Genomic DNA, 25,225 nt, shown 5'->3' with positions numbered 1-25,225 from the left:
TATCAGGGAAAGGGTCCAGAGTATGCAATCTCGAGAAGTGGTAGTACAACACCGGCGTTGTGTAAGGACCCCTCGGCCGGATTTTTCAAGGGCATCAAAAGCTATGCTGGACAGCAATATGTATCTTAGTCCGTGGTATCTGCGGAAAATACCTGCTCGATCTCCGCGCTATCCTCCACTGAAGCTGATGAGCACCACATCGCTTCTAGAATTACGCCATGCCCATGTTGTGAGCCCACAAGCGAGACTCGTCGAAGATGAACCAATCACAGTAAATCACCGAGTCCCATCACGGACATTTAGGTAGACTCGGACATTTGCAACGCCTCCGTGATAGTAGCGAGCGCCACCCAAACTATATGTGCACACGCCAGTTACGGCAGCGCCTTTTCGTGCTCAGATGTCAGTCGAAACATTATTAGACGCACAGATTCCACATCTCTACGTGTTCCAGTAGGTACAGGACAGGTTTGGGACATCAGCCAGCATCCTCGCCAGAGATTATCAGCAGAAAGACCGAACTATCTATCGGACTCAAAGCTGAGCTTTCGGGCAGCAATTATGGGATCAATGGCACCGCTCCCGCAAATAGAGCGCACAAATCTGCCTGGCAGCACTCGATCCATCAGCCGGATCATCAACGGCCTGTGGCAGTTGGCAGGAGGTCACGATGAGCACGTCGACCTAGCCTCAGCCGCCGGAGTCATGGACGATTTGATCCAGGAGGGCTTCGACACATTCGACATGGCAGACCACTATGGCGATGCAGAACTCGTGGTCGGCAAGCACAACGAACTCGCTCGAACGACAGGGAACAGCAAGTCTGTATCGTTCAGCAAATGGTGCCCGGAAGAGGACGGGGTCATGTCATTTGAGAATGCTGAAGCCGCCGTGGACAGGGCGTTGCAAAGGATGGGCCAGGAGAGGATTGAGCTTATGCAGTATCATGCATGGAACTTCTGCGACCCAACGTATCTGCATAATTTGACACATCTGCAAAGGCTTCAAAAGAATGGGAAGATCGGGCTGATCGGACTCACCAACACCGACGCTGCTCATTTGAAGCTGCTACTTGACTCTGGCTTCCGGATTGCGACCAATCAAGTACCGACATCAGTCATCGACAGGAGGCTGACCCGTGGCCGTCTGAACGACATATGTCTCAAGCACGACGTAGGCATTCTGGCGTATGGCACCCTCCTGGGTGGCTTTCTCAGCGAGAAGTGGCTCGATCAACCTGAGCCGGCGGATGATGAGAGCAAGCCGCTGAATTGGAGTCTGAAGAAGTACTTGCGGTTTATCAAGGCAGCAGGTGCTGGGAGCCGTTTCAGACTGTATTAAGAGCGCTTGATAAGATCGCTAAGAGGCACGGTGTGTCCATTTCGGCGGTGGCGTGCAGATATGTGCTGGATATACCATCCGTGAAAGCGATCATCGTGGGCACACGACTGACGTCGGACTCGAAACGCTACCTGCCAAGGAACCTGGAGACCTTTTCTGTCGAGTTGACGGAGGATGATAGAGTCTTGATCAAGGAGGCGCAAAAAGGTCTGACGGACGTCCCAGGAGATTGCGGCGACGAGTATAGACGGCCTCCGTATTTGACGGCTTCTGGTGATTTGAGCCACCATCTGTCGGACCGCGATCGTAGCGACGAAGTCCGGACCGCCATTGCAAAGGGTCAAAGGGTTGAGTATATGTCTGGAAGCAAGTGGGAACCAATAGCTGTAAGTGCATCTGACTAGCGCTCTTCTGGATGCATGACACTGACCAGCTTGCAGGGCTACTGCCGTGCTGTCCGGACAGGGAACTGCATACGTGTCTCTGGCACAACGGCGAACTCTCCGGTCTCCAGCCTATCAGCCATTGGTGGTTCCAGTCCGAGTAGTCAGACAGTCCACATCCTGGACATCATCGAAGGCGCCTTAAAAGCCTGGGGGCTTGTATGGCTGACGTGGTCCGGACGCGAATCATGGTCCGGCAGGCGGACTTTTGCGAGCAAGTGAGCCAGGCTCATGGATGGGTTTTCCAGAATGCAGGAGTATTGCCAGCAAACACTCTGGTAGTGTCAGGACTGATCGGTGATGAGATGTTGGTGGAGATTGAGGCCGAAGCCGAGGTTGGCTGCGCCGACAATGGCGTAGTCCGGGTCAGCAATAAAGCCGTTGCGAAGACCACACAAACGTCGCCCACACACAAGTCGAAATGAATCAGGGCACGGGTGGTAGTTCACGCAGTGGTTCTCTGTTGAGGTCAGCTCCTTGTTACAGTCGCTGCACAGTTCTGACCCATGTCTTCGGACTGCTGCGTCGAAGCTGGCCGAACCTAGAATTCCAGGATGCTGCAAATGGCGTCAATTGGGCATGAACACTCCTCCGTCGACGTTGAGACCAGCATCAGAGAACATAGCAAGCCAGCCTTCTTCATCAGCGTAAGTCCACTGGTATTCAAGGTGACCGGACTCGAATGGCTCAACAGATGGTGGTGTGGTGGTTGAACCATAGAGGCCAATTGTGTCAGCAGGCTGATTCAGGATTTCATCATTTCGCTGTGTCGTATCGTTGACATGATGCTGGTTGGCAGGTCTGAGCGTGTCGACCGTATCGCTGCCATCATGGTTGCGACGACTAGTGTGGGGAGGACGTTGTGCCACCTTGTTGTATTCGCTGAGTACATTGCAAGATAGTCCGCCAGTAATGAGCATGCGAATGTTGGTGGGGTTGCCTGTCGCCGGAAAATGCGAGCCACAGTATCAATTGACTGCGTCACTGTCGCCTCAATCGCTGTTCGAGCCGTTGCACTCAGGGACAGTAATAGCTTGACCAGTAGTGACGCTGCATATGCAATCATGGTGTGGATCGAATCATGACAGAAGACCAGACGCGAGGTAAAGCAAGGATCACAAACGATGTCCAACATCTCGAGGCTCCGTCGCTAGTCGCCAACAACTTCTCATTAGCTTCCATGTTTGCTCGCGGCCGATTCGCGGCGTATGCTTGAAGCTGAAACGCACGCAGAACAAGTCGCGCGTGTGCACCAAAGAACGACACAAGGAAGACGTGGCATTCGCCTATGGCCCATATCAGCTCGATTGCTACATAGTGGGAGCGCTGCGTACCTGAGTGACCCGCCGCGTGAGTCCATGACTGTTGCCACTTGTTGATTTCACGGCTCAGGGTTTCTGAGGCTTCGTGACCCCGCTGATCTGATGGGAGTGACCGCAGCGAGCCAAAAGTCTTTAGAACGTCTGCTGTTGCCAGGCGCAGAGCAATGAAGCCGGCTAAGGTCGCATCGGTCCTCGATGCGATAGGGTCCTGGTACCACTGGACATAGGACTCAATGAAATTACTCCTCTCTATCATCCATGGCTTTCCAGTCTGTAGGTTGAGGCTAGGTTATGGCTTGTCAGCAACACGGCACATCAGCATCAGGCAAGTGGTCTAGGATACCTTCTATCATATACAAAGAGAACGAGCCAGGTCCGTTCCATGTTGCGTCTGATCCTGATCGATTCGTGAGATTGTGTCGTGGTGTCGCTGCCTCTGTCAGATGCTAACTGGAACTTGTGCCAACCTAACTCTTGGGCAATTCGAATCGCGTAGCCCACCATTGGCCAGGAACGGGAGTCGTCGGGCTGCTTCCAGTAGGTGCTCAAAAGAAATGCTTGGATGATTTCGGGACTTTTTCGTCCGGACGTGAAGCACTTCGCCAACAGCTTCTCTGCATGCTGCTGCAGGACAGAGTGATAGCTCGGGTTATAAGCCTTGCTTGCAGCCGCTAGTATGATTGTCATGAGTAGAGATGAGCGATCCTGTACATATCGGAAGGTATGAAGATCCGGATCTAGGACGCACACTAACGGATTGCAGTTATTCATGAATCTAAACCCACCATCAGCGCCGCGCGCACCAAGATCAGATTGATCTTACCCTTCGAACAGCGAGACGGCAATATGATAAGGTAACAGGCCTGAGCTGACAGGGTCATCGCCTCTGGTAGGACTGCCCTCTTTGGAGAGGACCTCTCTGCTCTGATGAGGTCTCAATATGCTACTCAGCGAGAATCTTCCTGATCGGGCAGGCTCGCTGAGCAGACTGGAGGGCTGTAGTCCATCGATGCCTTCTGCAGTCATCGGAGCAGCTCGCAAAGCTCCTGGTGGGCTCTCCTGCAAAGTCAGCGGAGCGCAGACGCTGCAGAAATGCTCGTCTCATACCTGAGCCCCTGCATTGTCAGCCGCGTGCTCGCTGCTAGATTGAACCGTGATCACCTCCTCAGAAGGCGTCCCCATGCCTCGGCTGATAGTGTGAGCGACTGTAGATGCTCCATTCGCTGTGACTTACTCAACCGGTTTCCTTCCGCGTTTCTTCTGGCCATATACACACGAAAGACCCTTTCGAAAGCATCGTACACAAGTTGAAGATGTCGTGGGATTGTGGCATCGAATCTTCAGCTTGCGGCATGCTATACACGCCTCACTGTTGAGAGTGCTGTCAGCAATAGCAACAGTATCACTTGACAATGATAGACACAACACATCTACCCTGGTGCAGAACGGGTTCCGTCATTGCAAAGATAGACATGCAGCAACACAAGAGCCACCTACCCCTGACCAGATCTCGCATTCCGCATGATCGCCACCACTTCGTCCTCACAGCAGATACATCACCTCCGACAGGCTGGGCACACTGCGTGTTGCATGCCCTCGATATGTATACGGTTGCCCGCCGAACTCCAGGTAGGTTGTATATATATGCGTGCGTCTAGCTATCGGCGGTGCGTCAGCATGGAGATGAAATGGTCAGAGAAGCTCCAAGGCGCGATCTCGAACGGAAGCATGAAGTGACATACTACGGTAGATGCCAATCAGGCCAGTTTCCACGAAACGCGTAGGAAGGCAGTACGCAGGATCGGCTTCTAAGCTGGGACGACCTCAAGTAATTTCACCTTCCTAATTGGTCAGCTCAAGCAGAAGCCACGTACTGCGAGTTTTGAGCTTTGGTATCACTTGCCGTGTTGTCGCATATCTCAGCTATACAGTCCGGTGCTAGGTGCCGATAGCCTGGAGGAGCATGGACAATTGTCCGACGAGATAATGTGCAAGCAACTCATTGGACCGAAGAGCTCCATTTTCGCGGGCGTCGTCCTTAGAGTCTGGCTCAACGGATCGCGCTTAGGCGTGAAAATGTCCGCGCCGAGGTGATAGCTAAACACCGACGTCTTCCTACCCTCGACTACCTGGTATCAAGATATACAAGAAGCGAGCAAGATCATCATGGCCGAGTTGCCTCTTCCAACAAAGCTTGTGAGCGCTAGTCAACCCCTTCTACCAGCAGTAGAACTTCATCATGGGTCACCACGACAAGATGACCGTTGCCAAGATTTACACACCCGATGTCGAGGTCGGCTCGGTGGCCGTACCTGGCACTATGAGGAAGGATCTGTCTCGTCGGCACATTAACATGATAGGGCTTGCAGTGAGTTGTTCTTTCCTGGCCAAGCATTTCGGCCTGGACCGTGTACTGCTTCTCGAGACAAGACTGACAAAACCCGCAGGGCATGATCGTAAGTTCGGCTACGTGCTGTATGCGTCGCGGACCTTGACGCTAACCACCAACATCAGGGCACCGGACTCTTCCTGGCTTCAGGTCAAGCTCTTAGGGTCGCCGGACCAGTCGGTGCACTCCTCGGCTACATCCTGATGAGCTTGCTGACTGCATCCGTCGCTCTCACCACCGGCGAACTCAGCTCGTTCATGCCAGTATCTGGTGGCTTCGTTCGACATGCCACCAAATTTGTCCAGCCGGCGCTCGGAGCGGCTACAGGCTGGAACTATTGGTATCTGTAAGTCACTCTTCCATGGACAAAGTTGTGTCCGGAAATGAGCGTGACGTTGAATGCTGCCCGAGTTGTGTCTCGGGCTGAACAAAGAAGTGCTCACGTTAACCCTGCAACTTTGCCTTCGAGCACACCGCCCTTTCCAGACACAAGGCTAATACGGTCCGCAGCATGGCGATCACTGGACCGGCTGAATTGAGTGCTGCTGGGACGCTTATCACTTTCTGGCATCCGGATGTGAACATGGCGGTCTGGTACTGTGTCTTCATCGTCGTCATTGCTGGAATTAGCTTCTTTGGAGTTCGCGTCTATGGCGAGTCGGAGGTCTTTTTCTCCATCATCAAGATTCTCACCATCCTGGGCTTGATCATTGCCGGCATTGTTATAGACCTCGGTGGTGGCCCGAACCATGATCGCATCGGTTTCCGCTACTGGAAGAATCCTGGCCCATTCGTTGAGTACATCACGTCTGGAAGCACAGGCAAGTTCCTGGGTTTCTGGAGCACACTGATCTCAGCCGCATATGCCTTTTGCAACATACAGGTGGTGGCGCTCACTGGGGCCGAGTAAGTCTATCCGCTTTTCGTGAGCCTGAACCATCAGTCGACCATGAGGGCAGTCTCGACGCAGCATCAAAGACACTTGTTCTGAACAATGTCTCGGATCATCTTGTGGTCCTTAGGCGAGACGCCGCTATCTTTGAAGCTCTCCTGGTGGCGAGTTGACCATTGTCTGGCCCCAAACCCTTCTCCCTATCCACTACCCCTCGCGATTACCCGAATGTCCGGTTCAGGCTGACCAATATCGGCAGGACGAAGAACCCAAAGCGTCTGATCCCTGATGCAATGAAGATGACGTTCTGGCGCATCATTCTGTTCTATGTACTCAGCATCTTCGTTGTAGGCCTCATAGTGCCATCGAACGACCCCAAGCTGGGTACCGCGAGTGGCACCGCGCAACAGAGTCCGTTCGTCATCGCCTTTCAGACCGCTGGTATCAGCGCACTTCCATCAGTCATCAATGCCGCTCTAGTCACATCTGCTTTCAGCTGTGGACTCGCCGTCACCTTTCCCGCGTCTCGAGTCCTCTATGGCCTGGCTGAGGACAGGCACGCGCCGCGAGTCTTCCTCAGGATCAACCGATTCGGCTCTCCGTACGTCGCAGTTGCAGCGTCTGTTCTGCTCCTCCCTCTGGTGTTCCTCAGTCTCGGAAGCAACTCTTCCGTAGTCTTCGGATGGTTCGTCAATATCGCCACCGTCGCGGCGTTGATCTCATGGGTGGTCATTGAGGTGACATTCTTGCGTTTCTACTACGGCATGAAAGCGTAAGGGATAGATCGCAATCGTGAGTGCCAAGGTTCTGCAGGTTCTCTATATTTTATGATGCTGACTTGAATCCAACAGGCCTCGTCTACAAGAGTCCCTTCCAGCCATACATGGCTTGGGCCACGACCGCTGTCCTTGTCTTGGTCGTTCTTACGTCAGGCTACACCGTCTTTGTTCATGGCCACTGGAATATCAACGCCTTCTTGTACGTATCGCCCAGCTGAATCGGGCGACACGCCGGTTCCCCGATTCTGGTTTCCTCCCAAGCCCTATGCATTCTAACAGGTGAAAAGTACATACTACGTCGGCATCCCGGTCTTTTTAGGTACGTTGTTTCTCGATCTGTCGCACTATTGTGTGTGCTGACGCTTAACGCAGGCTTCTGGGGAATCTCATATTTTGTCCTCGGAAGGAAAGGCATCATTCCCCTGCGAGACATGGACCTGTCCGAGATCCGGGACGTGGAGCTCGACAAAGCTGTCATCTCACAGGAACCAAAGCTGCCTTGGTATAGAGTGCTGGGCTAGATCCGAGTTGTTTGACGATACTGCACTTTGAGCCCACTGAACATCAATATCATGGCCACGGCTCAGAGCCATGCTTCGAGCAATGTTCAGTGGAGGCCACAAGGATACGAACGAGTCCACTTCCGAACAACAGAGGTTGGTCTCGTGAGTGCCTCGGGGGTTGTCATTATGAGATCCACGGGCAAGGTCTGTCGGAGCTCAGATGGAGTCCTTGGCAGCTTGTAACCCGGCAAGAATATTCGCAAAGGACGCCCCGGAAAATCGCGGTGTTGCAGCCATTGTTACTACACGCCAGGTATAGCCCAAGACATGGAACAGATCTCAACCACTAAGCTGCGCCAATCGCTCCAAGACCGCGTTCCTAGCCCGCTCCTCGTCACCATCCGCCCTCCTCAATGCCGCCTGCATAGTCCTCTTGAACCTCGTATTCGTCCCATGCAAGGTGTCCAAGATGCCTAAGGGCCCGAAGTTCTCATCAAATGCAAAATGGTGAAAGTCGTGCTGAAGATTACTAGGCAGCGGAGCGAGATTGTAGCCTGAATGAGAGCATATGGTGCTGAACTCAAGAAGGAGCAGAGTAAACACCATGGTCGACCAGTGATGAGGGATAATCAGGAAGCCCACGGCATTTGGCAGGAGGTTGGAGAAGAGATGCTCGAAGGGCGAACAGAAAGTCGCAGCCAAGCCCACAGGCGCTGTGAACCTGTGGTGCTGTTTGTGGAAGCGAGCGTAAAATCTCGGGTGATGGAACTATGGCATTTTTAGACTAGACATGTAACGGGAAGAACCAGAACCGGGACATCGATGTCTCGCCGAACTCAGGTCCACAGGTGTACATACCAGACGGTGGACATAGTAGAAGCCGACCTCGGTGCAGAGGATATCGAAGGTGATGATCAACAGGGTGACTGGCACGGATGGCAGCGTGCTCGGATGCACAGGATGGACGACGATGAGGCTGCTTATGTATGCCACCGGCAGAGCGACAAGTACTTGATTCCGGAGACTGATTAACGCGATCCACGCATACTCTCGCGGAGAAACGCGGGTGAAAGGCTGAGTCTTGTACTTGAAAAGCCAGGACGGTCGAGAGGTCAGGTCCGCAAGGGCAAAGACGCCCGCCCATATCCAAAAGAAGGCACTGGTGATAACGAAGGTCGCCCAGCAATTCACGTTCCGATCGCCGTACACCGTGTGGAGGTGGATATAGAAGGCATGCCCGGTTGAAGAGTTGTTGAAGGCAAGGAAGGCAGCTACAAGTACTGCGGTTGCGGTTTGCGACCGGAGGCCTTGATTGAGGAGGCTAAACCCAGAGTACGCCCAGCGGTCATTGTGACATATACGCTTCTGGTCGAGATTAAGCAGCGCGCCGGTCGACGATCTAGAATCCATCGTGGACGAAGCGTTTGTGTTGTGAAGATTGGGGATGAATCTTCACCAGAGGGACGGCCGAGATTAAGTAGTCCTGCCACAGGAGCTGACTTTCGGATCCTTAGGGATCATCTTCCACTGGCGATACGATCATCGCATCCGCTGTTTCGAATTGCGTGAAGCGCGAACGATTGAGCTGCCCAGCGCACGTATATGCCACCTAGGCATTGGCAGCTGAGGTCGCACAAGGTGGCTCCGAGAATAGAGTTCCGTATCTTCGTATCTCGTATAGCTCCATTCCACGACGGAGGACCGGCGGCACGGCTCATGAGCTCGAAAACTCGTCTTCAAGAGCCACGCGTTTTTATTAGAGGAAACATTCCGTGATTCTTTCATCATGCTCGATCATTGTTATGCGGCAGCACTGGTGACCATCCTGGCCCTGAGGGCGTACTCGTCAACTGTCTATCTGGAAGTCCGCCAAACCTCGCACCCGTGGACCTCATACAGTTGGGCGCTTGAAGCGAAACCTGCTCCTGCGGACAGTGACATGGACATTCCAATTTGGACGCGCCTGAATCTGGGGTTCTGTGGTCCATGATCCTACGATTGCAGCGTAGCAAACTACCTTTGGACTTTTTTCACCGTTGGGCACCTGGTAGGCAAGCGATCGATGCTTTTCCAGTGCCATTCCAGTGCTCGAAAGTGCGTCTCTTAGCTCACGTGTACTCCTCGATGAGGCTGATGTTATGAACGAGCTGTCTGGGTCGGCACGTGAAATTGAATCGATTGTCAACTGCGTAATAAAGATTGCCAACCGCTTGTCGCCAGTCCAGTAACTACTGCGCTCCTTGCCTTCGACACTGAGAAGACCTCACTCCCAGAATATATCAACAACCAGCCCCACAGACAGTATTGCCAATTTCAGGTGTCCTTCGCAACCCGATGACTGAAGCTGACTGACGCACCTAGCGACGCTCATAACCTTAGCATCTTGAGCCTCCCAGCCTTCCGCCAGGACGCCTTCTTGCCTCGGCAGCCCAACACAATGTCGACCACCATCGACTTCGACTTCGCTCTCCTCGACGTGGGTCGCCCGTCTAGATACGACCTGAACAACGTTCGGGACGTGATCGCTTTTCAAAAGATGGTCAAAGGGTTCTGGTCCGTGGTCAAGACGAGTCCCGAGACGCTCGCTGACAAGCAGGCCGAAGTGGCACGCTTCATCGAGCTTGTCTCTACAAGTCAAACATGGCCATTGGCATCTAACATGGTAACAGATTTTCGACTGCCACAGTAAGTTGCTAGGCTCCGATGACGATATCGTGGAGCTAATTGTATGTCAGAACTCATGACACCAGCGGTCCAGGTATCCTCAACGAAGTCCTGCGAGCAGTAGCACCCTTGCGTCCACAGGTCTCCTACTATGCCGATCAACTCGCCTCTCTGAACGAACACTGGTTCGATGATGACACCCTTCGCGCAATGCGGACACTATTCGATGCCTTCCCCAATGACCTCAAGCCTGTCAAGGAGGCATACAACCGTGCTGCAGAGGAGGGAATCTCGACCTTGGTTCTCTTCACCATCAGAGATAAACTATGGAATCAACTCAGAGACGACCAGAAAGAGCTCTTGGTCAACATGAGAGAGCTTGAGCTCAAAGCAGCGAAGAGAGCGGCTTAGAGTGTCTCTACGCCATCTAAACATCCTGACAAGGAGGCGACCAGGGCCAGCAGTGGCGCCAGACACGGGCAATGAAAGGAAACTTGGGATAATGCTTGAATGACGTTCCAGACAATCGCATTACCCACAGCACCGGTAGCGCCTGCTGGTCCGACAAGCGATCACGACGAAGATCGAGCCCGGCTCTATGTGCGGCTGCAGAGCCGGCGTGGCATGCATATCTGGGTCTATGCCCCAATCCAGCCTGCTACCTAGCGGTCCGTGAAGATGTTCGACTTCCATAGCAGAATGGAGGACAGCAATTCCACTTCGGCGATCCACCGCTTTCCATGCATTCTCCATTTTCGATGGGCCGTTTGCACCATATTACCTCTTCGCGTGCTTGAAGGTCGATGACTCCGCTTCCAATCTTAGTCCAGAACCAGTGCAGGAGTTGGGCCACTGCAACCAATGCGCTTGACCCCTGCGCTGTTGAGTCAGGAAACGATACACGCTTTACTACAAACAATATGTTGCTTCGGATTTCGCCCTGCGTGTTCGTGAGACAGATCAGCCCGGTCAGATCACGTGGTACTGATCATGCAAATGAAACCGCGTTCCATCTTGCTCCTCCTGCCTGCCTAGCTTAGTCATGTCGAGTAGTGCATAAGTCGAGAGGACAGGCTCGACTCCCCGGCTGGTTGTGGTCCATGTGAGAAACACGTCATAATCGCTGTTTCTCCAGAAACATGCCAGCTTGAACGCCCCAGACTCCGGCAGCCATAGCTGTGTTGTGGATTCTTCTTGCGACTCGTGTTTTGCCATCTCCAGGTTGATAGAATAGAACGGGAAGCTCCACTTCATACGGGTGGCGAAAGCTGATATCTGCTCGACAGTCGCGGGGGCTGTGGCGGCGAATGTGGTATTTCGACTGTGCAGGTGTTCCAGTGAAGCACGATGTGGAATGTGATCCGAGAAGAATGCGCAGCCACCACAGCCTTGCCCGTTACTGTCAAAGGGCATCTGGTGATATAAGATGAGTTGATTGCGGCCATCGAAGAGGTCAAGAAGGCTTCGCGGCGAGCCATCGAGCGCGCTGAAGCGTAGACGCCTAGAGTCCGGAATTTTGATCATTGGGAGGTTCCGCCGCTCGGCGGCGAGCGAAGCGAGTAGAGCTGTTGCTTGTTTCTCCTGGACAAGAAGTTGGCTCCTGGCCAGTGCCCAATCGCTGGGTGTTATGCTCTCCTGTGTGTCTTGTTAATAGGTACCTGGAAGGGGTCCGTGCGACTTACCATCGGTCTATATTCGATCTCTGTTTTGAATCCTGACAATCAGCAATAGTCAGTAGACCAAAGAGGGGCGAAAGGAAGACCAGGAGCACTGTGGGGTAGCTAGTCGGTTCACAATACGAGGTCCCATACACCTTGCACTGTACCATCGTAAGAAGCGATGCATGGATTGCGTTCTGCTGCGGTCATCGTATAAGTCTCGATCACTCACAATCGAACACAGGGCGAGACATTCAAGCACTTTTGAGAAGTCGGACTGACACAATATGTATTGCTTGAAGACTTGTAAAGCATGGCCATCTGAGGTCTATAACATGTGTGACGGTAAATGCAGGTGATGTCGTGCATCAATGCCACGCGCGCTTGCAACGCATAAAACAATCCACGCTCTGGCATCAGATCAGGACGAAGCAGACACGGTGACCAGGTTGATGGTCTCGCAAGTCGTAGGCAGAATGGCACTAGCATCAACGATCGCGAACAGCTGAGGAACGCCATAGGAACCATCGCAGACGGCCCAGTTGACGAATGAGGCATCACCCCATCTCAGACCCGAATCCGTCATGTAGAAACCTGAGACGTCGGGAGGGTTGCTGGCCCCAATGGTAGCAATTGCAGTGCCAGTGATTGTGCTGCTGTAATCGAGGTTAAGAAACCAGCTGTCGGTAGTACCTGAAGGGCTGAATGCGACTTCCCAAACCTGGTTCACAGATTGTAAATTGGCGAGCATGGCATCGCTTTGGAAAGAGGATGCTGCCGCAATACCTGCGCCGGCACCCGTGTGGTATGAGTAGATATATTGCCCAGCGAATTGACTGGGATGCTGAGTGGCCGAGACTTGTAGGTTAAAGTTCACGGGAAAGGGTCCCGGAGGCGTGCGTGCTTCCAGAGGCGCAGAGGAGACGAGACTGGCGACTGTCGCGAAGACGGTGATGCCGGCTGACTTGTGCATGATGCTGTGAGTTGCCGTCTTGTTCGGTATCGATTGAAGGATGCTGATATTGTGTTTGATGGCTTGTCTTGGGTGATTGCTGGTGCCAATGCTGTGCTGATTGTGTTCTCTTGGTTTTTGGTGCTGCCTTTTGGTCAGAGATAGACCGCTGGGCTGGATTTATAGCCATCGCTCCCAAGGGCGACGCCGGCTTCAGGACAATCTGGCTGCGGCATGTGTAGCATTGAGAGGCACACTTGGAGCCCAGAATAGAAGCTGTATGATTGCGCTGAACCCCCATGAGTACGGTCGCAGCAGCCGCGCAAGCAGCCATGCAACCTCGAATATCCGTGAGGGTGCCCTCAGCCACATCAACAAAGTTTCAATTAGCTGGATCACACCCTCCCTCGAACACTGCCCTTACCTTAAAAGTCCATGTCACTGCTCGGGCCGCACCTCTTGGGCTGTGTTTCACGGCCATGCAACTTACCTAGTAGTCATACACTGCAAACATGAACGAGTACATAGGCAGAGGGAGGTGGACAGCAGCGCGGTCTGGGCTTGCACTGGCGCGGCGGAGATAACGATCCTGTTACCTAGCTGAGTAGTTTGAGAAGGCCAATTATAAGCCTTGTAGCTTCTCCGTTAGTGATGGCTTGGCAGAAGTCGTTGGCAAAGCACCCAGGCTTTTGTCATGGCTATATTTTTCTGTCTACCATTTTCGTCTCGCAATCGACCACAGGGTGTGGAAAACAAGCCTTCCCGTCCGCTCAGGCAATTTAAGCCACACGCCGAACGGTTAGTAGTTAAGTGGGTGACCATTAGCGAATCCCGTTTGTTGATTGTTTTTGATTTTTTTTTCCAGCTTCTGCGAGCCTTCCTGTCTACCTGGCAGTCCCGGAAAACACACAAGGGACTCACGCACCAATGTATCCGACATCGAAACATCCTGCCTTGAAAGCGTCTCGAGACTTCCTGAGCAGACATTGCTCGCTCACACTACTAAGCTGCCAACCGTCGGAGCCTACTACTTTTTTCATGGGCCTCTAGTCTGTCGGACATGCTGGCTTCAAAGGATGCATTGTAGATTGAGCGCTCACGGCTGAACTTTGGGAACCTGTGCAACCGCGACATTAAGCAGCGAGTGGGTGCTGAAGATAAAGACGTGACGTCCGTTGTCGGTTAGACGTGCGGTCATGGTCTTGGTGCTGATGTTCCGCAGGCGATACAGCTCATAAGACGGTCAATCCCTCGCAGAACCCCAAAAAGAATCTGAAGATGCTTTTAATATACTCTTCCTACAGTGAAGTCGCAATGAGTCCCTCTGTGTATCGGTCCTTTCAGTTGTTAGCATAAATCATATGATACTTCTCGACTAGCAACGACCTCGGTCACAGAGATGCGAGGAGAGCTTGTTCAGGGGTCAACCCAAGCGCGTCTATTATCACGACGCGAACTCCAGTGACGGGATCGTGCCTCGGCTAGTCCGATTGCGACACTTGAGCAGACACTGCCGACGCAATGGCTCATAGTCGCCTGCGCGTGTGAAGTATGCTGTTGGCAGCGAATGGTTGCGACCTCGTAGAAACCCCGAAATATCCTAGGCATGGGGTCTTTACACGTCACGTGTGTTTCCGAGCTGCTCCCGATCTGGCAAATGGTCATCCTGGCCTGCATTAGTGCCGATCTCGCTGACCTGGTCCATCTTCGCATTATCTGTCCATTGGCTTGGACGGGTCTAGTCCCCGGCCCACTGTGAGATGTATCCTACGTACTTGGTGCAAGTCACGGCCGACCTGCTGCTGTTTGGTGAGCACAGTCGATGTCTGTAGAGTCAGTATGGGTAATGCAGTGGTGCAAAGCACTCGGGCCACGGCTTCAACTGATGCCGAAGTATAGCGTGGTGATGAGACGATGAAGGTCGTGGAGCTATCTATATATTGGCCGTGCGCATGAACACATCCCGCAGCTCCTTCTTCTGCAGCAGGCATTGCAGAAGGCGACTACCTCTAAGCGTCAGTCTCGAATCAACATCGTCTTCTTTCATCAAGCATGTCATCCACTCCAACACTTTCACTCGCCGGCAAAGTCGCCATCGTGACCGGGTCTGGCCGCGAGAACAGCATTGGAGCGGGCATCGCCTTGGCCCTTGCTCGTGCTGGCGCGCAAGTGGCCATCAATTATGTATCTTCATCGACTGCTATACGGGCAGAGAAAGTCATTTCGACTATCAAAGCGGCCGCCGGTGAGCAAGGCGTGATTGCGGTGCAGCAAGACCTCACCGCTACCGACGGGCCTGAGTCACTGGTTCAGGCCACGCTGCAGGGGTTCGGCGTTGATCATGTCGATATTCTGGGTCAGTCCTCATTCCAGATTATGACATGAATCTCAGTGCTGATGACTTGCGATCGACAGTCAATGCTGCTATGACTGGACGGCCTGTTCTGGGCCTCGAAGCAACGTTGGAAGACCTGAACACACAATTCAACGTCGGCGTATTCGTGCCACTGCGCATGATTCAGGCCACCATGCCGCACATGCCGCGTGGAGGGCGCGTGATCAATATCGGAAGCATCGCATCAAAGCTAGGCATACATGGCTCTCCTGTATACAACGCATCCAAAGCAGCTTTGGATTGTCTGACCTTCTCGATGGCGAAAGAGGTAAGATGAAGTGCCCCAAGCTGTGACATGGCAGACTGACTTTGCTCCAAAGCTGGGACTGAAGCATCACGTCACCATCAACCTGATTGCACCTGGTCCTGTCGAAACGGACAGCATGCCCACCCATATTCCGCAGGTTCGGGCTAAGATGGACTGGCTGCTTTCTTTGACTAGAGCGGAGCTGCGTCCAGGCAGAGTAGAAGACATTGCTGACGCAACATTGTTGCTATGCAGTGAGGGAGCCAGGTGGGTGACTGGGCAATATATCAGCATTAGCGGCGGAATCACTGGGGGCTGAGCCGTGTGCGGTGCTGTCCAGTAGGCTCAGGTAGTCGGGTGTCTTATACCGCCGTATTGTTAGTGAGAGGCTCTGCATTCGCACCACAAACCAGTTGCACCAATGTGCTGACTGCGCCACTTCAATGCTTTCGGCCATCGTCGTTGTTTCGGCGGTCCACAGCGCCAAGTCTTGAAGCACACCGGCTATCGGCTGGCCCTTCACGCCCCAGATTTTCCAGAATCGTTGCTGTATAGCTTCGCAATCAGATGCATTAAGAGACAGACATCTTTTCAGTCCCGACAGGAGCAGTAAACAAGTCAGACGCAGCAACTCTTGGACCAGAAGAGTCACGGATGATTCGTCTTCGTCGATGGAAGATTGAAACCTAGGCGTGGTGAGGAGGAAATGGGTAGCCGGGCCAATGAGTTCGATCCCACGGACTTCATCGCGCCAAAACTCCGTCTGTTCACTGTTTTGGGCGACGATGGTGGCAATACCCTCCATCATATGTAGACCTCGCATGATCCCGAGCATTTCTGGGTACATATCAATCATGTGTGATGCCTGCTGGCGAATGTCGAACGACTTTGAGCCGTGGTCTACATCCAACAGCACCAGATCTTGCGGCATCTCAAACTGTGGCACCTGATCGAGAACCGAGCAACCCACAAGATCCAGCCACCACGCCATTAGAGCGGTGTGATTGCCGAGACCGTGAAAGCCATCCGGTCGCAGGTCAGACATGGTTTTCAAGCCCTTCATGTGCACACGCCAGCGCTTCCAGTCGTTGATGTTCGTCTGCTCCGAGGCAGTATCAGCAAAATCAGAATCCATGGTATCTCCGGCAAGGGGCAGCTCACATCATGGCACAAAAAGCCGAGCACAGCAAAAACAACACCTAAGGTGGTGCTCTCGTCCCGATCGCCGAGACGTGCGTTCAGTTGATGCAGAGCTGTGCGATAGTATGCGTTGGCTCGACAACGAGCTGCAGATGCGCAATGGCGCATCCTCTGTCCGAGAAACAGCGTCGCGCTGGCGAGTGATAAGTAGAAACAGGTTCTATCTGAGAAACCGGCACGAATCCAGACGGCGTGGAAGGCGCGGTGATTATAATGCACTTCGACTTTCACTGTGGTCGATGGCGTTAGTGAGAGGCTGGATGAAAGGCATGAAGACTGGGCAATGGCTCCTCTCACTGAAGTCTACGAGTCGCGCAGCGTCCGGCGTCATCTCTACGCCAGGAAATGACGTTGTGCCAAGTGGGCATGTCGTTATACGATGGTCGTTGTGCCATTGTGTGGCTGTCACCCGAGCTGTGCGCGAGGTACTGTGAGGACAAGCTGGTTGCGAAGTGCTGGACTCGAGATTGGCTACGGTGTCAAGCTCGACAATTGTATAGCGAGGCTTTTTCCTGCGTGCTCGACCGATATCTCGCATCACATGACGGCGTATTGCTCGTTGAGTTTCTCGGTCCGGAGTGGCTGGTGAGTGCGTGTACCGCACGAAGGCCAGATGTTGCGCGGTTGTCATCGTTCCTCTGCACAGATCAGAGCCATTACGTGGGCGCTGGAACTAGCCGTTGACGGTCTTGAGCGCACGAATGCGTTCCAAACCGACATGAGTATGTCCAGATGCCAAAGTTCAGAATTTTGCCCGACTGCGTGTACACCAACTCGGACGAGCAAGAAGCAGTGACGCTGAAATATATGCCATACAACAGAGCCGTAGCAGAAGTACTCTTAACGGTCAATAGCAGATCAAATGGTGATTCTTTCGTGACTGTACAGCCAGTGAAAGTCCTTGCGATTTACCATCTGTGTTACAAATTACTGGTTGATTGGGTCAATCCCGGTCGACTAAGACGCCAGTTCGAAAATGGTTAGCCTAGTTTGTCATGCCAAGCGACATTACGAGTATCCTGAATGAGTCCTGGCCGCTCCTACAAAGTTGTGATTCACGGACCTGCACCTGTCCATGCTTACAATCTCATGCTAGACCTCGATGCTTCTGTTGACGGTGATTCATATGTTACGATAGGCGAGGATCAACGACCATGGAAGGCTTAATGGCGGGAGTGTCAGTGTAGAGAGCTATCAAGCGCATACTTGCTTGTGGCAGACTGCGACTGGGACCGGCCAATAACTGCCGCCCAGCCATCCGCAGTCATGCCGGACAATTCGTCTGGGCCTTCTCGACTGCGCTGTTTTCATAGCCGGATCGCATAGGCGTGGAAGCTGCGACCAGACACTGTCGGTTATGCAAACAGTACGCGGCTCACTCAGTCCTTGACAAAGATCACCATGCTGCTTCGCCGAGGCCGACCTCATACACAGGTCTAGCGTGGCAGAGTATATTAGATCAGTAAGTGCAGCTCACGGCCAGCACTTCGTCAACAGTACCATCATGAATAGAGTTCGGACGTTGTCCGTTGTCCGTTGGATCATTTCTCCGAGAGCTTAAAGTTTCGCAATGTCCTTCGGATTCAGGTTTGACTGGAACTGCGAAGAATACATCCGTTCGGGCCATCGTCCCTGGAGCAACAAACAATGCGAGAAACATGAAAAGGGACTGGTGTGCACGAGAAGGCTGTTCCATTCCTTCCATCGTCCAAGAATTGTGTATACCACACCATTCCTGGTCGAATTTACAAGCGATTCGCATTCCAAAAAAAAAATGTATATGCCTTCTAACGTGGCAACTCTAGCTACAGCGGTCTTTATGCAGCGACTCCCATCACAAACCCATTGAGAACAACTGCTGCGCTTCCACAAAGTACAGTGGAATCGGTATGGAACGAGTGGAATCCAACACCAACGGAGATTCCAACTACCGCAGCATTCGCTGTTACCAATGCAGCAGCGCCTCCTGTTACCGCGTCAATCGTACATGACCCTTCCCCCATCACCATTTGGATTCCCTGGGATGATCCGAGTTTGTCAACATTGCCGACGATAGAGTATGCTAGCACCACCCGAACGTCAGCTATCACGCATTGGAGTTGGGTCGAGTGGACGGACCCTTCCTCGTCGACTCCTTCAATCAACACCTTTGCCCTTGAAACAAAGTCTACGCCTACGCATGTGCACCCTGAGTGGCAGGAATGGCAACCATCGAGCACTTCCTTCCCCACCGTCACCTTTGCAGTGACCTCGCAAAGTCCCCCTCAGCCTGCATCGTCACAGTGGAACGATTGGCCTAGTGAGCAGTCGAGCACTTCCCTCCCCACCCTCACCTTTGCAGTGACCACCCAGGGTCCCCCAAATCCTACGCCGTCGCAATGGAATGATTGGCCCGTTCCGCAGTCGACCACATCCTTCCCCACCGTCCCCTTGGCAATGACCACTCAGTGTTCCCGGAGTCCTACATCATCACAGTGGGAAAATTGGAACGTCCCGCCCTGTCCAAGTGCCGCTACAGTGACCGTGACCATCACAGAAACCGTGTCACCTGCGGCTGTCAGTACAGACTGGGACGATCGGTTCATCACCCCGTCATCAGTTATGCCTACGCTCACATTTGCTGCGACTACGTCTCCGACGCCACGTCGCTCGTTGAGCTGACAGACCCAGATGAAAGTGGTGACGATGAGCGGTCCTCGGCAGAAGTTGGTGGTGACAAAACATATACTTCTTTGCCTGCGGCCGACAGTTCACGGGGGACTTGGGCTTCAACCTACGTAGCCTTCCCTTCTGCTACCACACTGCTCACAAGGACGATCGCAAGACCGAGTGCGCGCCAGGATACTGACACAGTGTTAAGAAGGGCAATATCCTCATTGAATTTCGAGACAAAACCGTGCTCGTCGTCGAAACAGTTGAGAAGGCGGAGGCTATCTAGTGGAAAGATTGCACGGAACTGGGTTTCGGGTGGAATGGGACGGGCGTTCTAGAGTTTTGGGCGACTCTGGCGAATTATTCTTCGTTGTACAGCAAGCAGCCTTGCGTAGTACTTTAGCATTGCAAATTTATTGTTCAGATCTACGGATTCTCATGTGGTACGGTTCCAGAGGTGACTTCTAGACGAATGCACATTTCAGATCCCTCCTGATCGCGCCGCTGAGAATATATCTCAATCCCAAGCTCGAGAGATCGCCGGCAATGGGACGGCCACAGAATAGTCATTGACTCGAGCTCCGTGACAGATAGCTCTCCGTTCATCTGGCTCACCTCGCTTTGATCGGTCGCCTCAAACAAAACTCTGGCCCCCATAGCGATCGACAAACCGCCGCAAGCACACGAAGAGGAATCACCAATTAACCTTAGGTGAGCATCATTAGTTTGTGAATTTGTTTTGCTTTTCTTTCAACTCTCGGTGCGTCTCTCTCGGCATCCTAGACCAGCACTGGAGTAGTATGAGCTGGCCAGTGCATGACGGAAATCAACAGCCTGAATCGTTTCTGCCGAGTTAAAATGACCCTACCGCGAACTCCAGCTATGGTAAAGCTCAAGGTTGTCCTTGAAGACGAGTAAACCAATGACAGAGACCGGCGGACCCTTGCCCATGGGATGAGTCCACTGCACAACACAACAGATGAAGATTAAATTTGACAACGAACGTATGTTGTCAAACTACAAATCTCTTCTTCACACATCTCCCTGAGATCATTAAAGCCCGTTCATATCAATATCGACTAATCTTCATTCAAGTATACCAAGTGGCCTCGGGTACCTCCTCAAGTAAGAAGTATCGTCCGAGCTCGCGTTCCTTGTACGCCACAGGATCATGCAAAGTGTGCGTTCTCACATCTCGCCAGAAACGATCAAGACCAACCTTCTTTGCCGATGCACTAGCTCCAGTCACTTCGAAGACACCAGCTGCAACCCTGAGTGCTTCATCGGTCGCGACAACTTTTATGCTGGCTACCCATTCAGCAACATGGCCTCGCCGCTCAGCACTCACGTCCCGCTTTTCTCCATGATCAGCGTACAAAGAGTCAACTTCCTCGCCAGCACGATCTGCAAGTGCCTCGGCAGCTCTTAGATGAGCAAAGTAGTTGCCATACTTCGAGAGAATGTAGAATTCATCTGTGGCGCTCTTCTTGTTGTCTCCGCCATACGGCCATGCACGCGTCTTTGTTGTGGTCCATTTCTTCGCTTCGTCAAGTGCACCAAGACCTATACCGAGATAGAAGTTCGAGAAAACAAGCTGAATGGTTGGCAGGAGTAGTGTGGCGAATGGAATCTGAAGGACCTCTTTGATGGGTCTCTTCTCCGACGGAGACCAACCAAATGCATCGGCCCATGGCACGCGGATGTTTTCGATGCGTACGCTTCCAGACTCCGTCAGTCTCATGCCAACATTGTCCCAGTCGTGGCCGAACTGGATACCGGGCTGTCTAGTTGGAACGATGGTGAAGATGTGATCTTCCGTGCCTTCGAGAACTCCTTCGAGAATAGTTGCGTCGGAAACAACGCCACCAGTATTGAAGTTCTTGAAGCCGTTGAAGACAATTTCGTCACCCTCAGAGGTGATTTTGAGGTCAGAGTTGCGTGGGTTGACCGCACCTCCAACAAACCAGTCGTTGTCAAGGATGAGCTTTTGGATCCGATGCTTTTGCTCATCCGTGCCGACAACGTTCGCTGTGGTAGACCAGAGAAGGTGGTAGCCTAGAAGCATTCCGAGTGACCCATCACCTTTCGCTACTTCTCGAATGAGCTTATATCCGACGCTCCACGGTTGACCACCTCCTCCATACTGTTTGGGACCTAGAGCTCGAGTGAGTCCGGCGGCTTTCAACAGCTGAATCTCTTCGACTGGTGACCTGTTCTCAACATCCCTCTGTGTTGCATCGCGGGAGAGTATAGCTGCAACCTCCCTAGCGCGAGTAATCCAGCCGTCCGGATTCTGGGGCAGTCCAGCCCGTCTAAACTCGGAACCGTGGTCATCGCCACCGACTGTCTTAGGAATGGAGATGGAGCCCATGCTCGTTGCTCAGGTGACCAGGACGATGGTGACTGTTAAGGCAGGGGTAGACAGCCATTTCTATATTCTTCGGATGCATGTCTGTGAGGTCAAGCACGTGCTACCAGGATGTTATGATGTGATGTTTGAGTGCATCGAATCGTGGGCCCTCCACTCCGGGTACGGGTCTCACGACTCGACCAACGCATTTCGTCAGGCTCAGTTCGGCGCATGCTTACATTCCCAAGTATGGCGCCATGACCATGAGCGAACACAAGATCGAAGCTACGTAGATGTTTGCTTTCTGCTTTCTCCCCCGGTTACATTTCGACCAATCACGTCTCGGCCTTGGACTCTATGGTGGAGACTGATTGTGGCGCCTCCTTACGGCAGTGCAGCCACCCGTGGACATCTAGGTACGTCCTAAATCTTCTTCGACTTGCGCTTAAAGAATCTGCTCGTATCTCCCATCGGAAACGAAAAGAACAATGCTTCTTGGCACATAAGGTGAGCCAACGTGTAGTATCTTTTGCGGGTGTCAGAATGAACATGTATAGGGGCGAACCAGAATCGGGACACCGATGTCAGGCCTGATTCAAGCTCAGGGGTGAACGTACCCCAACAAGCCCGAGAGGAAGCCAAACACCCCTGCAGCCTTCTTTATGTTGGTGGCTGCTTGGACGTGTCCATCGGCCAGAGCCAGGTAGGAAGCCGCAACAAGGCCAAACGCCAACTCGACTGTCAGAAAGATGAGAAAGTAGACGACGTTGCTTCCGGTGTCAGCTTAATACATATATGGAAGATGGAGCTTACATAGGAGCGCTGGCGATCAAGAAAAACGTGTTGAGAACGGTCCATACTGACATTTGTAAGCCTCTGTCTGCCTCTCATCGCTGACTTACGCAGGACCCAGAGACCAAGAGCATTGTTGTACTGTGTCGTATCGCTACCATATGCCTCTGCTACGCCGAAGCTAGGGGTAATGATGGCGCCGAACCCAGCATAGAATAGCCCTGTGCTGTTAGTTGACTGAACACTAGGTCAAAGCAGGGTCATACCAAATGCGCTGAGAACTGTGTACGCAAATGAGTTACCCTTCACCAGCTCCCATTGCGCGCTGATGAGCATGCCAATGCCAGCCACAAAGAAGAAGTTCCCGATGTACACATTGGTTGTAGTGACGCCACGCCATTCCATCAGACTCATCGATAACGTGGTCAAAGTGGTTGCAAAAGCTCCGATAGCCAAAGCAGTCTTGGAACGATTAGTGAGGTCTGAAGCCAAAGGACTCGCGACTCACTGGACTGCCGAGGCCATGTCCGACACCCGGCGAAAGATGGATCGGTTTGTCTTCCCCAAACGGATGCTGGCCTGGATGGCTTTGCAATGTTCCAGCCGTCGTCGTTCTGGTTGCAACAAGCTCGGCTGAGCCATTGTGATCTTTAGACATCTTGCTCCCCGCAGACGAGGTAAGTCGTGGTTGAACATAGTCATGTGTAATGATACGCAATGGCGTTACTTATATTCATGCACTATGGAATGGTTGAGCCAGACCGAACCGAGTTGGGTCGCAGTATACTTTGCGCCTATCAGCACGCAATCGTCGAAGAATTTTGCGAGAGACATAGTAGCGGGCCCCACACCAGCGACACGTTGCTCCGGATCATACGTCAGTACCAGCTACGACTAACCCGGCGAAAGGTGGGACAGTCTCTGAGACAGTGCCTTATGCTCTGCGACTGCTCTGACTGGGCTATAATGTACGACTTGAGGTTGTAGCCGAGAGACAAAGATACCTATCTCAACATCGTTGTCACATCTCACAGACCTGCTTGAAAATCTTCGCCGAAATGGCACGGAGGCGCTCCTCAGAACAGACGCGGGCGGAATCGACAGAATCAGGCAGCGAAACATCGACATGCTCATCTAGCTCGAAGGCATCGATCGCGAGTCGCTTTCTATCTTGGCCCTGCGAAACAGGACTTCCAGACCAGCAGCATCAGCTTCTACTTCATGCCCCAAGGGAACCTTTCAAGCTTGATGAAAGCGCGACGCTGCCCGCGATGAAAACTCAAAGTGAAGTTCTCATCCGTGTGAACGGCGTCAGCTTCAATCCTATTGACTGGAAAAGCCCTGCGTTTGGATTTGGTCTCCCGTCTCTGCCGTGCGTACTCGGAAGAGACTATTTAGGCACCGTCGTGAAAGTGCCGGATGTGCCAGATGGAATTTCGAAGGCCGATCAATTGCCCCCGAGTCGTGGCCTACAGCCAGGAGATGTGGTCCTTGCGGTATCGACAGACTATCGGGACTATCGCAAAGCCGCCTTTCAGCAGTACTCGATTGCCGCGAGCTTCAATGTGTGCCGCGTCCCTGCCTCGCTGAAGCATTCATGGGTCTCTTTACCAGCCATCGGAGTCGCTTATATCACGGCCGCCATATCGCTGGGTGTCAATCTTGGCCTAGATTTTGGACATATTGCCGAAACTCCAGGACCAAATCTTCGAACTATTGTACAAGGGATCAAGCGGAGCGATTTGTCAGAAGACATCAGAGAGGAGGTTTTCGACTCTCTTCCGGCGCAAGACCGCCTTCAGCCGGGTGATTGGATCGCTGTATGGGGTGCGTCATCCACCGTAGGCTTCTTCATAGTCCAGCTTGCGAAGAAGGCAGGCTCAGAGTTGTGGCAGTGCAGATCTGACGAAGAACGCATCGAGCTTGATAGACATCGGAGCAGACGTTCTCGTCCACCGCGCACATCCAGAAGAGACTGTCAAGATCATCAGATCACTTACAGCAGGCAAAGGTTTGCGCTATGGTGTTGACACAGTGGGCAAAGAGACATCAGCGCTGCTACAGAGCACTTTCCAGCCACGATGCCCTGCCGAAAGGCACATCTTGTGTGCTTGGTCGGCCAGCCCAAAGAACAACCGGAAGGCTGCCCAGCTGCGACTTACCACAAATTGCCGATGAAGCTATTCCATGAGTCGCCGGAGATCGGTCAGGCACTTATGGCTGGCTCGAGCATCTCCTCGGGAACGAAGGGGCGTTGATGATGCCCAAGGTAGAGATCCACCATTCCAGAGGCTTGCAGCATGTGAACGCGGCACTGGAGCGACTCCGTGTCGGCAACATCGACGGACACCGGTTAGTCCTTGCAACGTAGTCGCCGCATCTGACGAGTATGAGCAGGACATCGTTCAGAATCCTGAAAGATCTGCTTCCAATTGCGTGTGCTTTTAAGTTGAGGTGTGATTAAAGCCATTCAAAATCCTCTGCCCAAAAATCCTTGGCCAATCAGAGGCGATTTCCCCGCGATGTCACCATTTCTCTTGAAATGTCAACATCAATCCTCTGGACCATCGGAAGACGTAGGCAGCTGGCACCCTGTACAGGCAGGCGACCCATCTCGATCACGAATCGCTGTGCATAAAATGCTTG

General features: G+C 52.8%; 9 protein-coding genes across 9 annotated transcripts; 2 read left to right on the top strand and 7 right to left on the bottom strand.

The window, feature by feature from the left end:
- Positions 1 to 561: 561 nt before the first annotated feature.
- Positions 562 to 2,209, top strand: AB675_10725 (uncharacterized protein; the record flags this gene model as incomplete). The annotated part of the gene is made up of 4 exons (XM_018139515.1): positions 562 to 1,286; positions 1,343 to 1,727; positions 1,782 to 1,943; positions 2,000 to 2,209. The coding sequence occupies 4 exons, from the start codon at positions 562 to 564 to the stop codon at positions 2,207 to 2,209; spliced, it is 1,482 nt and encodes a 493-aa protein (XP_018000733.1).
- Positions 2,210 to 2,353: 144 nt separating this feature from the next.
- On the bottom strand, positions 2,354 to 4,288 carry AB675_10724 (Protein priB; the record flags this gene model as incomplete). The annotated part of the gene is made up of 6 exons (XM_018139514.1): positions 2,354 to 2,724; positions 2,918 to 3,070; positions 3,119 to 3,390; positions 3,450 to 3,881; positions 3,930 to 4,165; positions 4,214 to 4,288. 6 exons carry the CDS (start codon positions 4,286 to 4,288, stop codon positions 2,354 to 2,356), a joined length of 1,539 nt encoding a protein of 512 aa, XP_018000591.1.
- Positions 4,289 to 8,008: 3,720 nt separating this feature from the next.
- Positions 8,009 to 9,079, bottom strand: AB675_10722 (Fatty acid hydroxylase domain-containing protein 2; the record flags this gene model as incomplete). The annotated part of the gene is made up of 2 exons (XM_018139513.1): positions 8,009 to 8,437; positions 8,528 to 9,079. 2 exons carry the CDS (start codon positions 9,077 to 9,079, stop codon positions 8,009 to 8,011), a joined length of 981 nt encoding a protein of 326 aa, XP_018000817.1.
- A 1,027-nt stretch (positions 9,080 to 10,106) lies between these two features.
- Positions 10,107 to 10,744, top strand: AB675_10721 (uncharacterized protein; the record flags this gene model as incomplete). Its single annotated transcript, XM_018139512.1, has 2 exons — positions 10,107 to 10,354; positions 10,405 to 10,744. The coding sequence occupies 2 exons, from the start codon at positions 10,107 to 10,109 to the stop codon at positions 10,742 to 10,744; spliced, it is 588 nt and encodes a 195-aa protein (XP_018000867.1).
- A 558-nt stretch (positions 10,745 to 11,302) lies between these two features.
- Positions 11,303 to 12,201, bottom strand: AB675_10720 (uncharacterized protein; the record flags this gene model as incomplete). Its single annotated transcript, XM_018139511.1, has 3 exons — positions 11,303 to 11,968; positions 12,016 to 12,035; positions 12,159 to 12,201. 3 exons carry the CDS (start codon positions 12,199 to 12,201, stop codon positions 11,303 to 11,305), a joined length of 729 nt encoding a protein of 242 aa, XP_018000725.1.
- Positions 12,202 to 12,412: 211 nt separating this feature from the next.
- AB675_10719 (uncharacterized protein) lies at positions 12,413 to 12,964 on the bottom strand (the record flags this gene model as incomplete). The annotated part of the gene is made up of 1 exon (XM_018139509.1): positions 12,413 to 12,964. One exon carries the CDS (start codon positions 12,962 to 12,964, stop codon positions 12,413 to 12,415), a length of 552 nt encoding a protein of 183 aa, XP_018000592.1.
- A 2,868-nt stretch (positions 12,965 to 15,832) lies between these two features.
- AB675_10717 (uncharacterized protein) lies at positions 15,833 to 16,720 on the bottom strand (the record flags this gene model as incomplete). The annotated part of the gene is made up of 1 exon (XM_018139508.1): positions 15,833 to 16,720. One exon carries the CDS (start codon positions 16,718 to 16,720, stop codon positions 15,833 to 15,835), a length of 888 nt encoding a protein of 295 aa, XP_018000864.1.
- A 3,807-nt stretch (positions 16,721 to 20,527) lies between these two features.
- On the bottom strand, positions 20,528 to 21,808 carry AB675_10716 (Dibenzothiophene desulfurization enzyme C; the record flags this gene model as incomplete). The annotated part of the gene is made up of 1 exon (XM_018139507.1): positions 20,528 to 21,808. One exon carries the CDS (start codon positions 21,806 to 21,808, stop codon positions 20,528 to 20,530), a length of 1,281 nt encoding a protein of 426 aa, XP_018000641.1.
- A 580-nt stretch (positions 21,809 to 22,388) lies between these two features.
- AB675_10715 (Ammonia transport outward protein 2) lies at positions 22,389 to 23,237 on the bottom strand (the record flags this gene model as incomplete). Its single annotated transcript, XM_018139506.1, has 5 exons — positions 22,389 to 22,557; positions 22,601 to 22,646; positions 22,690 to 22,800; positions 22,846 to 23,041; positions 23,088 to 23,237. 5 exons carry the CDS (start codon positions 23,235 to 23,237, stop codon positions 22,389 to 22,391), a joined length of 672 nt encoding a protein of 223 aa, XP_018000727.1.
- Positions 23,238 to 25,225: the final 1,988 nt, after the last annotated feature.

The sequence above is a fragment of the Cyphellophora attinorum genome, assembly GCF_001299255.1.
Source record: "Cyphellophora attinorum strain CBS 131958 chromosome Unknown Contig11, whole genome shotgun sequence".
Classification (NCBI taxonomy): domain Eukaryota; kingdom Fungi; phylum Ascomycota; class Eurotiomycetes; order Chaetothyriales; family Cyphellophoraceae; genus Cyphellophora; species Cyphellophora attinorum.
This window is presented reverse-complemented; position numbering and strand designations above follow the sequence as displayed.